General features: G+C 44.0%; 1 protein-coding gene across 8 annotated transcripts in view; it reads left to right on the top strand.

The window, feature by feature from the left end:
• Positions 1-12,355, top strand: part of LOC132885201 (peptidyl-prolyl cis-trans isomerase FKBP5-like) — a 75,380-nt gene extending 63,025 nt beyond the window's left edge. For 5 of the 8 annotated variants that reach the window (XM_060919593.1, XM_060919596.1, XM_060919591.1 and 2 more), the window contains one exon: positions 4,849-9,605. In XM_060919593.1, coding sequence (XP_060775576.1) covers positions 4,849-4,944 — 96 coding nt within the window. In that variant the 3' untranslated portion in view covers positions 4,945-9,605. Of the gene's footprint in view, positions 1-4,848; positions 9,606-10,853 lie in introns of those variants that run through there. The other 3 variants (XR_009654566.1, XR_009654565.1, XM_060919592.1) reach the window with 2 other exon arrangements.
• The last annotated feature ends 3,404 nt before the right edge of the window (positions 12,356-15,759 follow it).

The raw sequence follows: 15,759 nt of genomic DNA, 5'->3' as shown, positions 1-15,759 counted from the left end.
CAATCATTTTTTGCATGAACTGCATGTAATGTTCCCTCATGACAGGATTTTTCTCTAGTGTGTGGCAAACTGACTTAAGTCTTTTTATAGCATAGTCTCTGTTGTTGGGCAGATGTTTTCTCGGAGCCTGGAAAGGTAAGGGTGCGACCCAGCTTTGGGTGCTATCTTGACATACCTCACTATCCATGATCTTCAGGAAGTTGAGGTCATTGATAGATGGAGCAGGTTGGTGGTCTTTGTCGGTACAGTGGAAAATGGAGGACTCCAGGTCATCCCCATGGAGCAGAGAAGCAGTGTGGGCAGCGGCTTGCTGAGGTGGAGGAACTTGAAGGACTGAGTGGCTGTGTGGAGAGTCTTTCACGCATAGCTGGCTGTGGCAGGGTGCGAGGTAGCTGGGGTGGCCATTTCCTAGGACGCATGTCTTGAGGAAAGTGACTGAGGAGGGGCGGTGCGCTGTGCCGAGGCACACATCACCGACCACCACCCAGCCGAGGTCTAACTTTTGAGCGAATGGGGCATTGTCTGGGCCGTTGATTTGTTTCCTGACCTTGTGTATTTTCAAAATGTCTCTTCCTAGCAACAACAGTATTTGAGCATTAGAGTCTATGGGGGGAATCTCACTGGCTATGCATCTCAGGTGAGGGTGATGCAAAGCTGCACTGGGTGTTGGGATTTCAGACCTATTGTCTGGGAGTTCATCGCATTCAATGAGGACTGGTAGAGGGATGCAGGTCTTCTCGTCCAGTGACTCCAGCATGTAGCCACACACTCTCCTACCGAACATCTCCATGCTGCCCGCACATGTCTTGAGAGTGTACGAAGATGGGGTGCTTTTGTCGCCGAATATCTCAAAGAATTCTGATCGTGCAAGGGACTTGTTACTTTGCTCATCGATGATTGCATATACTCTAGTTGCTGCTTCTCTCTGGCTTTGTGGGTAGACAGTAACTAAACATATTTTGGAGCAACCTCTAGCGCTCATCCCCTCACCGCATACTTCAGTGCACTTAGAGGAGACAATCTCTGGAGGCTGCTGGTTCTCACGGCCCTCCCTGCCGTCCTCTGACGCAGGTGGGGGTGGCTTTGCTTTCCATGGTGAAGGACCTGGGTGGAGGGCTTCGACATGCTTGTTGCTCTGACATTCAGCACGTTATGGTTTTGTCACAGTTCTTTGCAATGTGTGTGGTTGAAGCACAACAGCAATAGCAGATGGAATTGTCTTTGAGATATTGTTTACGGTCAGCTAGCAGTTTGTCTCTAAAGCTCCTACATGATCCTAATAAATGGGGCTTTTTGTGGATTGGGCAATGCTTGGTGAGATCTGAAGTGTCAGTTACAGGCTCACCTTTCTGGCTGGACTCGGCAACTTGAGTCCTGTGGACTGCAGTGGGCTGATTCACTTTGCTCTGGAAGCTTTTGGGCTTGTCTCTGTTTGTGGCAGGTTGAGGAGGCATTGTGACTCTGAAACTGGGATCATTTCTTGCCTTGGCTTGGCTCTGAATGAAATTGACAAACACACTGAATGGAGGGAAGGAGATCTGGTGCTCACGCTTTATCTGAGAACCGTAGAACATCCACTTCTCCTGTAGGCTGTACAGGAGCTTTTATACGATTGGGGCTACTCCCCTAGCAGTGTCTAAGTAAGCTAGTCCTGGAAGAAATACATCCTGCTTTGCGGCATACAGTTCTTGTAATAAGTCGGCTAAGTCACGTAGCTTGGCTGGCTCTTTGCTTGATATTTTTGGGAAGCTTTCTAGTCTGGCGAACAGCGCCCCTTCGATGGCTTCAGGGGTGCCGTAGCACTCTTCCATGCGCCTCCAGATGTCATCAAGGCCACCCTGGGGATTTCTGATGTATGCTGCTTTGAGCCTACGTGCTTGCTCAGACGACTCTTTGCCGAGCCATTTGATGAGGAGGTCAGTCTCTTCTGCTACTGTCAGGCCTATATTGTCTATGGCATTGTAGAATGAAGCTTTCCACGCCCAGTAATTCTCTGCCTTATCATCAAACTTGATCAGTCCTGTGGAGACGATTTGATTTCTAGCGATGAACTTTGCCAGGTCAGCCGTCGGGGAGCTGTGGCCATCTTGGGCAGGTATGAGACAAGGCGAGGCAGGGCGCGGAGCAGGAGCGGGAAGCCCATAGTCTTTTCCTCCCTGCCATGCTTTGTTGCTGGCTTGGGGTGGCGTGTAGTTCGCACTTGCAGATGGCATGGGTGGTTGTTGTAGCTGTAGTGGTAACTGTGGCAGTGATGGCAGCTGCCTTGGAGCTGGTGTTGGTCTCTGGGTCCGTGCTGGTGAAGTACCTTTGGTCCAGCTCTGACCCAGGTTGCCCGAGACTGCTGTCGTCGTCTAATTCGGCCTGAAGAACTGCTGCTTCGGCTATTGCAGCCTCCATTTCTTTCTTACACTGCAATGCTTCTAATTCAGCTTCTGCTTTGGCTTTCTGAAGTTTTAGTGCCATTTCTCTTTCAGAATAGGCAGCTTTGGTTCTTGCTGCTTGGGCTTTTGCCTTAGCAGCTGCTAACATTGTGCTCTTTCGAGAGCTGCTGGTTGATCCCTGTTGGGACGGAGCACAAACAGAGCCTGATGCAGATAGCTCTGATCTCACCTCCCAGTCTCTGACTTCTGCTTCAGTCACACCAGGAGGAAGTGGCATTTCGGTCGGGTAATCCATGTCTTATGGAGCAGGCAAGTCTGGACAACTCGCGTGGTGAGCGCAGATTAATGGCGTCGTCTTGACAGGCAAAAGTTCTTAGTAGCAGGCGAAGTTCTGTCTAATTCTTGACAGGCAAGGGTCTGCCGTTTTACTGTACTGGCCTCACTAAGCGTATGCGTACTCAGCTATCCAGCATGTATAAATGGCTAGGTGAGGTGAACAAAGAAAAGATGCCGAGGGTATCCAATTCCTTTTCTCCCCTCATTTATTTTACACACGAATTGAGCATATGTGCAAAATCACATATGAGCATATGTGTAAAACTGAAAGCAAACACAAAGACATCTTTTTAGCACATATTCGCTGTCTAAGTTGTTTCAGACTCCACATGTAACTTACTGTATGCATTGTTTTACATTGAGCATGCTAGCCGCCATTACTCGGAACACAAAGAATCTACTCGTTGTAGAAATACATCCATTTACATCTTAAACATTCTCTTATTTCACCTAAGAAACATAAAGCATTTAATACAATTTGAACACTGTGTTACTTATGGGCATTGCCCCCGTGGGGTATAAAGAAACTTTATAAACTTGTAAACAGGATGCACATGTAGAGCGGCTTGCTCTGGCAAATGTGTCTGTCTTTCAAAGAACAGGAAATCGAAACTTAACTGTATACCTTTGCACTGCGTTACCACTAGTGGTCAGTAGATGGTGCCTGTGCAGTGCAAATCACAGGAAAAACCTTATTCAGGAACACAAAACGGATATATGTGGTCATTAAGACCAGTACAGTCTCTATGTTGCCCCTTTTCCACCAAAGCAGTTCCAGGGCTGGTTCGGGGCCAGTGCTTAGTTTGGAACTGGGTTTTCTGTTTCCACTGACAAAGAACTGGCTCTGGGGCCAGAAAAAACGGTTCCAGGCTAGCACCAACTCTTTGCTGGGCCAGAGAGAAGAACTGCTTACATCAGCGGGGGGGGGCGGAGTTGTTAAGACCAACAACAATAGCAAGATCGTGAAAGGTCGCCATTTTTAAGCGGCGAGAAGCAGCAGCTGTACAAACGCGAAGTCATCCATTATTATTATTATTATTGTTGTTGCTGCTGCTGCTTCTTCTCCATGTTGTCGTTGCTACAATGTTCGCGCCAAGGTTTATACAAACACAGTGACGTAACTGACGTATACAGTGACGTAATGACGTGGCTCCGCTTAGCACCCCGAGCTATGGAAAAGCAAACTGGTTCTCAGCTGGCTCGCAAGTTGAACGAGTTGTGAACCAGCCCTGGAACTGATTTGGTGGAAAAGGGGTATTAGTCAGCCCTGCAATGATCTGGCGACTTGTCCAGGGTGTATTTTGCCTCGCACCCATAATCAGCTGGGATAGGCTCCAGCTTGCTCGCAACCCTGCGCAGGATATGTGGCTAGGGATAATGGATGGATGGATAAATTCTTTTTAGTATTAATACAAAGGTGATTATTGAAAATCACGCATGCTGATTGGTCGAGAAATTTGTATTATTTCTCGATAATCACCTCGAGCGACTCGGCAAAATGGCGGCCAGCCGCTTTGTCACTGTAAGTGAGGAAGAATTAGAAATTATGACAGAAAATGCTGTTTCTAAAAGCACTAAAGATGCTACGAATTTGGTCTACAACTATTCAAAGGTAAGGTGGAATTGTGATTTATCTGTTTCAAAATCAAAACAAAGTATTTTATGCGAGTTGGCATAGATAAGTGACACAAGCCTGCACGGCACCGTTATTACATTTGCATGCAACTTTTGAAGTTTGAAATAAATGATTTTTTTTTAAATACAATTTTAAAAAACCATTAAAAAAATAACCACCTGTGTATTTATACTAAAACGATTATCTGCCTCAGGCTCAGTGATACATCACTTCACCTTCAGCGAATAATTATTAAATAATTGTCACAGAGCTGTTAAACTGGGCAGTTAAGTTTGGCTATTTTGCTGTTCACTTCTGTTGAAATTAAATAGTAAACAAATAATTTCCACTAAATTACCACAGTTAAACTCTTCTATATTATGTTTCTGAAAAGTACAAAATTTAAAATAACATTAAAAGTACTTGATTTGACATTATGCTTTATGGGACTAGATTAAAAAAATTATTTTGCTATTTTCCGAATATTCATGAGGTAATATGTTTATGCTGTCACAGGTGAGCCAATTAAAAAGGAGTAAAGAAGGTTGTGGAATGGCAGATCAAAACTGCAAGGCTGTGAAGAGGCCACGGAAGAGTCAGGACGACTCCTAACGGTCCATAGCCCACCCACCGATGCCTGTAATGCTATGCGTTTGTGGGCTGGTTCTGACGTTATGTACTTTGTGCTGAGTGCAGTACTGATATGCATGGACAGCCCCTTTTCAGACATTGTGACATGACTGCTATCGCTCAGACCCCAAAAGAGGAGGGCTCGGACAAGACTAGGTATAAGAACAAGGGTCTCTGTAGATGCTACAAACTTAAATAGCATTCCAACAGACAAAATGCATGTATCCACAAATCCACTAGTATTCAACACCTAACCTCCTTCAGATACAGCGGGGTCCAAAAGTCTGAGACCACACTGAAAAGCTGGGATTTTTTTAAAAATTGGAAATAAAAAGGTTTTAGAATTTTGAAATATTCGAAACAAAGAAAGTAAATGTTTAATATCTTGAATAATTATAATTCAAGATTTTGCATTATTTCTAGGTCCCTGTTTAAATGCAAGTACATTTATGATATTGATCTTGTTAACTGAATTTTACAAAACCTTAGATTTTCCTCTTGCCTAATATCTTCTGTTGAAACATGTATTCAGATGACACTCCAGTGGATTTGATCTCAAATGGATAAGTTTTTACATAAAATTGTGGAATCCATGCAAGTGCACACTGTCATTAAAGCAAAAAATGGACATACAAAATATTATGAAGTTCTGAAATTCATGGAAATATTCTAAAGATTCTACTTTTCAGTCAAGTTTTTGTCAGTTTTATTAAATTAGAAAAGAATGCAAAATAGAAGCATTTTCAAAATCAAATCAAGTTTATTTGTATAGCGCTTTTAACAATAAACATTGTCGCAAAGCAGGTTTACAGAATTTGAACGACTTAAAACATGAGCTAATTTTATCCCTAATCTATCCCCAATGAGCAAGCCTGTGGCGACGGTGGCAAGGAAAAACTCCCTCAGACGACATGAAGAAACCTCGAGAGGAACCAGACTCAAAAGGGAACCCATCCTCATTTGGGCAACAACAGACAGCCTGACTATAATATTAACAGTTTTAACAGGTATAAGCCTCAACTGTCCTCATGGGGCCGTCCTTCACAGGAGCGGTGCGATAAAACTCTGACCAGACACAGGGCACCAGGATGGATCAAGCAGGTCCGAGGGGCAGAAGAGGCCAGCATCTCAATCCCAGGATCAACATGTAACTCAGAGGGACAGATTGGGGGGGGGAGAGAGAGAAAGAAAACACAGGTTGTTAGGTATGCCCTAAAAATGACAAGTATTAAATCTGTGTGGTAGGCTCGCAGAGACGAGAGTCTTTACATCAGGCATAACACACAACAATGGCATGTTAATATGGTAAAAAATATCATGACCTGCTCTGGCTGGATGCTTGATTGGGTGATGGGAGCACACTCCTCAGCAATGATGAGATGCAGATGGGACCCTTAGGGCTGGCCAAGACAATTCAGTTACATTTCACCGGGTCTGGGACATGCGACAGAATGTCTGACGTCCGATTCCCTGCAGGCTACGATAGCCAGTCGAGGTCTCCACCCTCTCCACCAAAAGATTTCCTGTTGACTCCATGTAACTCAGAGGGACAGATTTGGGGTGGGGGGGAGGGAAAGAAAACACAGGTTGTTAGGTATGCCCAATGTCACCTGAATAAGTAGGAGCAGTATACATATTACACTGAGTACAAGCAGGGACTCCGGCAACTAACTATGACGGCATAACTAAAAGGAGAGAGCCAGAAGGTAACACAGGCATGAGGGAGCCCCGGGACATAAAGCAGCCAGCCACTACACCGTCAACAAACTCGAGTGAGCAAGCGAGTGGGGACTGACAGCATCCATACATCCCAGTTTACCAAAACACTCTATGTCTGAGGACCCTCCAGATCTACTCCTTTACCTCATAAACACCATTAACAAAAGGCTTGACTAAACAGATATGTTTTCAGCCTAGACTTAAATGCTGAGACTGTGTCTGATTCCCGAACACTACTTGGAAGGCTGTTCCATAACTGTGGGGCTTTGTAAGAAAAGGCTCTGCCCCCTGATGTAGCCTTCACTATACGGGGTACCAGCAGATAGCCTGCAGCTTTTGATCTAAGTAGGCGTGGCGGGTCATGGAGGAGCAGAAGTTCACTCAGGTAGTGTGGTGCGAGACCATTTAGTGCTTTAAAGGTCAATAGTAGTATTTTATAATCAATACAAAATTTGATTGGGAGCCAATGCAGTGTGGATAAGACAGGCGTGATGTGGTCATATTTTCTAGTTCTAGTAAGGACTCTTGCTGCTGCATTTTGAACTAACTGGAGCTTGTTTATGCACTTATTGGAACATCCAGACAGTAAGGCATTACAATAATCCAACCTGGAGGTAACGAAAGCATGGACTAGTTTTTCTGCATCATGCAATGACATTAAATTTCTTATCTTTGCAATATTTCTGAGATGAAAGAAAGCTATCCGGGTGATGTTATCAATATGAGTTTCGAATGAAAGACTGGGGTCAATAATCACTCTGAGGTCTTTTACTGCTGCACGTGAAGAAACAGAAAGGCCATCCAGAGTCACTGTGTAATCAGAAAACTTACTTCTAGCTGTATGTGGTCCTAGCACAAGTACTTCAGTCTTGTCAGAGTTAAGCAGAAGGAAATTAATAAGCATCCAGTGTCTAATGTCCTTAACACATTCCTCAATTCTATTAAGCTGGTGTCTCTCATCAGGTTTTGCAGAGACATACAACTGTGTGTCATCAGCATAACAGTGGAAACTAATACAATGTTTACGAATAATATCGCCCAGAGGTAACATATATAGAGAAAAAAGCAGTGGACCCAAGACAGAACCTTGTGGAACACCAAACTTTACCTCGGTACGTCTAGAAATATCACCATTTATATCAACATACTGATAACGATCAGTTAGATAAGACCTGAGCCAGGAGAGGGCCATTCCCTTAACTCCCACAACATTTTCTAGTCTATGCAGAAGAATGGAATGATCAATGGTATCAAATGCTGCACTAAGGTCAAGCAACACAAGTAGCGAGACAGCCCTGATCAGACGCCAACAGTAGGTCGTTTACTACTTTAACCAGTGCTGTCTCTGTGCTATGATGAGGTCTAAATCCTGACTGATACATGTCATGGATGTTATTCCTATGTAAATATGAGCATAACTGCTGTGCCACAGTTTTTTCAAGGATCTTGGAGATAAAGGGGAGGTTTGATATTGGCCGATAATTGGACAGCTGACAGGGATCAAGGTCAGGTTTTTTAATCAGGGGTTTGATAACTGCTAGTTTAAAGGATTTGGGTACATAGCCAATCATAAGAGAAGAATTTATTATTTTTAGAAGCGGTTCAATTACTCCAGGCATTATCTGTTTGAATAGATGTGTCGGTAAGGGATCTAGTACGCAAGTTGAGGCTTTTGATGTAGAGATTAATGAAAGCAATTCAGTTTCCTCTAGGGGAGCAAAACACTCCAACCGATGATCCGACACATCTACACTGTCAACCACAAGGTCACCCTCATTGTCTAACCCCAAATCAGTAGCTTGAATTTTTTGTCGGATATTCTCAATTTTGTCATTAAAAAAATTCATGAAGTCGTTGCTACTACATACTGCAGGTGCGCATGTGTTGATAGTGGACTTATTCCTGGTTAATTTTGCTACAGTATTAAATAGGAATCTATGATTATTTTTGTTATCTTCTATTAGGGAGGAGAAATATGTTGATCTCGCAGCACTAAGAGCTTTTCTATACTTCAGGAAGCTCTCCTTCCAAGCTAATTTGAACACTACCAATTTTGTTTGACGCCATTTACGTTCCAATTTTCGAGTGGTCTGTTTTAATGTGCGAGTGTCATCATTATACCAGGGTGCTAATTTTTTGTCTCTGACCATTTTCCTTTTTAGAGGAGCTACATTATCTAAAGTATGGCGGAATGTTGACTCTAAACATTCAGTTGCCTGATCAAGTTCTGCAGGGGCTGACAGTGACCCAATCAAAGTTGACAGCTCTGGGAGATCATTTATAAAGCTCTGTGCAGTAGTTGACGTGAAAGTACGTTTAATACAGTAGCATGGTGAGGTGCATATATTATTACTCAGACATATCTTGAATGAGATGAGACAATGATCTGAGATAACTTCAGACTGTGGAAGTATGACTATATTATCTATGTTTAATCTGAATGTTAGTATTAGATCAAGGGTGTGACCACCATTAAAATTAAACCATATTAAAGCAGATCCTGTTGAGATTAAAGCAGATTTTCACTAGTGGTCTCAGAAGTTTAGACCCCACTGTATATCTGAACCTAGCAAGGCATTTGTATAATGTGAAGATTTGTTGACAAGAATAAAAGTTGGTACTGTATAATGTGTATTCCATAATGTGGTAAAATGTTAGTGGGTTGGAATAATTTCAATATCAGTCTTTAGATAGACATTTTGGGGAGGATTGTCAGCATGTTTGTGTTTAAACAAATAACTACATTAGATAGCTGGACTCATACTGCACTACCTGTCTAGGCAGCTTTATCTTTTCATCATTTGACACAAAATGCAACCTTCCCTATGGGAACATGGATTAATGACTATCTGGCCAACTGAAAGGCTGTGGCTTTAATCTTTTTTTGCACACTCCCTGTTGGATGAATAAAATGTCCGAAAGTCCCCATGCTTGGCTTTTCCTGGTGTGAGGTCACAATTAGGATCTGAGACTGTATTCTCAAAGAATCTTTTTAAGAGGAGAAAATTTAATTTTCAAAAATGGGTGTAATTATGGGTGGCATGTTGGTGTAGTGGTTAGCGCTGTCGCCTCACAGCAAGAAGGTCTGGGTTCGAGCCCCGTGGCCGGCGAGGGCCCTTCTGTGCGGAGTTTGCATGTTCTCCCCGTGTCCGCGTGGGTTTCCTCCGGGTGCTCTGGTTTCCCCCACAGTCCAAAGACATGCAGGTTAGGTTAACTGGTGACTCTAAATTGACCGTAGGTGTGAATGTGAGTGTGAATGGTTGTCTGTGTCTTTGTGTCAGCCCTGTGATGACCTGGTGACTTGTCCAGGGTGTACCCCGCCTTTTGCCCGTAGTTAGCTGGGATAGGCTCCAGCTTGCCTGCGACCCTGTAGAACAGGATAAAGCGGCTAGAGATAATGAGATGAGAGATGGGTGTAATTATGATAGAGACTTAATGCAGCACCAGGCACATTCACATCGAGGGGCCATTTAGCATAGCCTGTTCACGTACCTGCACATTTTGGGGTGGGAAGAAACCACACAGATACTCCACACAAACAGTAACCCAGCTCAGGATCAAACTGGGTACCCTTGATCTGTGAAGTTGCCACACCAGTATTCCACCCTCCTAAGTGTACAGTATATTTATGTGTAATAGACAGGTAACTTGGGACAGCTCATGTCAATGGGCTAGCAGGGCTAAGCCCCCTGTCTTTCAAAGATAAAAGAAAAATCAATGCAAGGTTTCATATTTGGGGCATCCATATCATCTTATCTGCAGTTAACAAACATTCTAAAGAGGATTATTTGTGATGTATCAAGTTAGGGTGGTATGTTGAAATTGAAATTAAAACTGAAAACAATGGTTTATGAATAATCTTTAACCTGTATTGCAGTGAAAACAGTATAACGGCACATTATTTGATGGTTTACCTCGTGAATTTTGTTTTTTTTTTCCAAAATAAATGCATTTCAATTTTTATTCTTGCAACACATTTAAAAAAGTTGGTATGGTAAAGCATTTACCACTTTACAATGTTGCCATTCCTTTTCACAATGCTTAAAAGACGTTTAGGGACTAAAGACACCAAGTGATGAAGCATTACAGGTGTCATTTTGTCCCATTCTTCCTGCAAACAGGTCTTAAAGTGTGCAATAGTACAGGGTCATTATCATATTTTTCTTTTTCAGAATTCACCACACATCCTCTATTGTGGAGAGAGAGGAAAGGCTCCCTCTTCTTCTGCAGCCATGCCTTTGTAATGTGTGCAGAATGTGGTTTTGCGTTGTCTTGTTGAAATATCCTTGGAAAAGATGTCGCCTTGAAGGCAGCATATGTTACTCCAAAATTTCAATGTTCCTTTCTGCATTAATGCTGCCATTACAGAAGTGTAATTTACCTTTGCCACGGGCACTGACACAACCCCATACCATGACAGACCCTGGCTTTTAGATTTATTGCTGGTAACAGTGTGGATGGTCCTTTTCATCTTTGGTCTGGAGCACACAGCATCTATTTCTTACCAAAAAAAAAAAAAGACACGGAATACTGATTTATCTGACCACAATACATGTTTCCACTTTGTGATGGTCCATTCCAGTTGCCTTCCGAGCCCAGAGAAGTCAACGGTGCTTCTGGACACAGTTACCATAAAGCTTCCTTCTTGCACAGTAAAGTTTTAACTGGTATTTGTGGACATAACTTCATGCTGTAGTGCTTGACAAAAGTTTTCCAAAGTAATTCTGAGCCCATGTGGTTATATCAGCTATAGATGAATGAAGGTTCTTGATGCATGTGATGGATCGGAGATCATGGGTGTCCAGTTTAGGCTTGCTCCCTTGCCCTTTACACGCTGAAATGCCTCCAGATTCCTGGAATCATTTTATGATGTTATGCACTGTAGAGGGTGAAATATCTAAATCCCTTCCTATCTTTCTTTTTTGTTTTTAAAAAGTTAAATAATTTTCTCATACATTTGTTAACAAACTGGTGATCCTCGACCCATCTTTACTCCTCAAAGACTAGGCCTTTCCTTGATAATGATTGTGTACCAAATGATTACAATCACCTCTTGACATCACCTGTTTAAAATGACATTATTTAATTGTTTTACCTCATTACTAGCCCTAAATTGCCCTAGTCTCACACTTTTTTGGAATGTGTTGCAGGCCTGAAATGCAGGTTTTTGTTTTAATTGTATATTAACAAATAAAATTAAGTTGACCAGACAAAACATGAAATATCTTGGGTTCATACCAGTGGCGTCGTTAAGTCCTATCACTCAGGGCCCCTGGTATTTTCACCCAAAAAAAAAAAAGATTAATGAGAAAACAACTGACTGAAACAGATTGGAACTTGACTTGCAGCATCCAAAGACGGAGAGGGGGAACATAAGTGAGCAGTGCACAGTACGCATTCAAAATTTTGGTAACTGCCAACAGAAAAAGAATGTTCAGAACTGGTTGGGAGACAACTTCAAAAAAACAATCCACTATTGTTAGATTTTTCAAGATGAAAACAGATAGTAAGTCATCGACCACGGGTGTATATATACACTGTAAAACATTTTATCCCCGTTATGTATACTTACTACTTCTCCTTAACTCAATGAGCTCTGAAAAGTTTTTGATTTTGAACTGATCTGTGTAAGTTTTCGAAAATTAATTAAACTTGGACTAATTTGTTGTGTTGACTATTTGAGACTTTTGCCAGATCTCTGTGTGCTGATTTTGAATTTGGGTTTTTAAGTTATTGGTTGAAAAAAAAAAAAAAAGGCAGGTGGAAGAATGGGAGAGAGAGAGAAAAAAAATGTTGCCATGACTTTTGGGTTTGAGAAAAACTATCTTATTTATTTTGAACCATGGGCAAATTATAAATCATAGATTTGAATTCCAATTAAAATATTGACATTTTGTGCTAAACAAGAAAGCATGACTCCTCCAGACAGAAGGAATCCATGTACCACACATCAGCTGATGAAGGTGGGGGTGGATGAGGCGGAGGAAGAAAACGTTTGCCACAAGGATTTTCTTTTCTCCCTCGGAGCTATAGTGCTATCTGGTAAGTTTAAATTTCATTTTCATTTTTCCTTTACCGTAATAATGTTAACTATGTAGGTCACGTTTGTTTTTGTTTGGAAAGGCTTCATTTTTGGTCTCAACACTTGCCCACAAACTATGCCCTTCACCTTGTTCAAAGACTTGTGGCAGATAAACTTCACCAGTCATGATTTTGATAAAAAGCTTAATTGTATAAACAGATAACATTTTTTAAAGTTTTCAACGTGACTCCCATACTATGTATATATATTTTTTTATTTCATTCGCCATTAAAGTATTTTGCCTCCCTCCCCCATGGAAGTTAGCTTGATCGCTACTTTGCTCACTCTTCACGTGTTATACTGAATAGTAAGTTGGAGGGTTAACTTTGTTATTTTGAGAATGGATTTTATGCTGATAATTACTTGTGATAACGTGGCGCTTGTTTTAGGCTTGGGACAAAACGTGGTTGTGAGCGGACATAGTCTTTCCACTGCACTGTGTGCTAGTGTGACAGTGGGGCTGAACTCACTAAGCCGCCCGCTGAGCACAGAGGACATGGGGAAAATGAAGCATATTCTGGGTTATAGTTTACTCTAGTCTTAGATGAAAGTATTCAGTCAAAATCACAACAAAATCCCTCAGGTAAAGGGTCACTCACAACCCACCGTACATGCTACTACGGGTGGTCTATGGTAAAAAAAAAAATTTGGCAAAACCATGCTTGAGACTTGCGCGATACTTACATGTGTTCAGCGCCGTAGAAGGTCGCAGACTGCCTGTGGAGACTTTTGGTCCTGCACATGCAAATTCTACGGGTCTTGCGAAAAATCAGGAACACATATACTACGTATGGGACCCGTACTCCTTTTGTACGCCTGAGCCAAATTAGCAGCACGGCTAGTAGGGGCTTTGCAATAACAGTAAGATGCACAAGTGATGCATGGTCATTGTACGAGTGACGTGCCTCAGAAGTACTACACAAGTACTCCACACTTGCTACTTGTGTGGCACCTAAGACAGAAGTACATCTAACTTTCTATCCCTATGTGTGGCGTGTACGCAACACACGCAACCCGCACGTGACACAAGGGGCAAGACTCGGGGGAGGGGGTATATAGATGGGGCGGCACGGTGGTGTAGTGGTTAGTGCTGTTGCCTCACAGCAAGAAGGTCCAGGTTCGAGCCCCGTGGCCGACGAGGGCCTTTCTGTGCTGTGTCCGCATGGGTTTCCTCCGGGTGCTCCGGTTTCCCCCACAGTCCAAAGACATGTAGGTTAGGTTAACTGGTGACTCTAAATTGACCGTAGATGTGAATGGCTGTCTGTGTCTATGTGTCAGCCCTGTGATGACCTGGCGACTTGTCCAGGGTGTACCCCACCTTTCGCCCGTAGTCAGCTGGGATAAGCTCCAGCTTGCCTGCGACCCTGTAGAACAGGATAAAGTGGCTAGAGATAATGAGATGAGATGATATATTGTAACGGTTTGTATGGGTGGGTGGAGCACAGATGACGGCAGGACAGAGATCAGATTCGGGAATAGGGCTTTTATTGCCACACTTTTCAGTGAACAACTTTCAACAAAACAGACAGACACACACACACACACACACGACCAGCGTCTGGTTCGGGAAAGAGCTCCCTCTGCTCTCGCTCTCCCTCCTTAAGTAGGGCGCGGTCACTGGGAAGACACACAAACACAGGTTAATTGCCCTCAGGTGTAGTGATTCTGCCACTTACCTTCCCTGACTCCGCCCTCCTGTCACAGACCAGTGCTTGACCACGCCCCCGCTGCCACATACCCCCACCGCCCGACTCAAGCCACTGGAGGGGCGCGTGGTCCGAACAGAGGGTGAAAGGGCGTCCCAGCAGGTAGTAACAGAGGGCGAGGACTGCCCACTTGATCGCCAAGCACTCTTTTTCGATGGTGCTGTAGCGCCCCTCACGCACCGACAGCTTCCTGCTGATGTACAAGACTGGGCGGTCCTCCCCCTCGACCTCCTGGGACAAAACAGCCCCAGCCCTCTGTCCGACGCATCCGTCTGCAACATAAAGGGGAGAGAGAAGTCAGGGGAGTGTAAAAGTGGCCCCCCACACAGTGCAGCCTTTATCTCAGAGAAAGCCTGCTGGCATTGCTCCGTCCACTGGACCGGATCTGGTGCCCCCTTTTTAGTGAGATCAGTCAGCGGGCTGGTGACATCCGAATAATTAGGTATAAACCTACGATAATAGCCAGCCAGCCCCAGGAACTGTCTCACCCCCTTTTTGGTCTTGGGCCTCGGGCAGGCCGCAATTGCTGCTGTTTTGTTAATTTGGGGACGCACCTGCCCGTTGCCCAAGTGGAAGCCCAGATACCGTACTTCCACCCGCCCAATCGCACACTTCTTTGGGTTGGCTGTGAGACCCGCTTGCCTCAGCGACCTAAGGATGGCCCTCAGATGTTCGAGGTGCCTTGGCCAGTCATTACTATAGACGATAATGTCATCGAGGTAGGCGGCCGCATAAGTGGCGTGGGGGCGGAGGACCCTGTCCATCAGCCGCTGAAATGTAGCGGGCGCCCCAAACAGCCCAAAAGGAAGTGTGACAAATTGGTGTAATCCGAACGGTGTGGAAAAGGCCGTTTTTTTTTCTTGGGATAGTGGAGTCAAGGGGATCTGCCAATAACCCTTTGTTAAATCCAGTGTCAAATAAAAGCGAGCCGTGCCTAGTCGATCGAGCAACTCATCAATACGAGGCATTGGGTACGCGTCAAATTTAGACACCGCGTTGACTTTTCTATAGTCCACACAGAACCGGACCAACCCGTTGGCCTTGGGTACCAAGACCACCGGGCTGCTCCAGTCACTGTGGGACTCCTCGACGATGCCCATTTCGAGCATGGCCTCAAGTTCTTCCCGAACCACCTTTTTTTTGTGTTCGGGTAGCCTGTAAGGGCGGCTACGCACTACCACCCCTGGGGGCGTCTCAATGTGGTGCTCTATGAGGTCGGTGCGACCGGGCAGGGGCGAGAACACGTCCGAAAACTTGGTCTGCAACTGGGCGACCTCCGTGAGTTGGGTC

This window comes from Neoarius graeffei, chromosome 4 (assembly GCF_027579695.1).
Source record: "Neoarius graeffei isolate fNeoGra1 chromosome 4, fNeoGra1.pri, whole genome shotgun sequence".
Lineage (NCBI taxonomy): Eukaryota > Metazoa > Chordata > Actinopteri > Siluriformes > Ariidae > Neoarius > Neoarius graeffei.
This window is presented reverse-complemented; position numbering and strand designations above follow the sequence as displayed.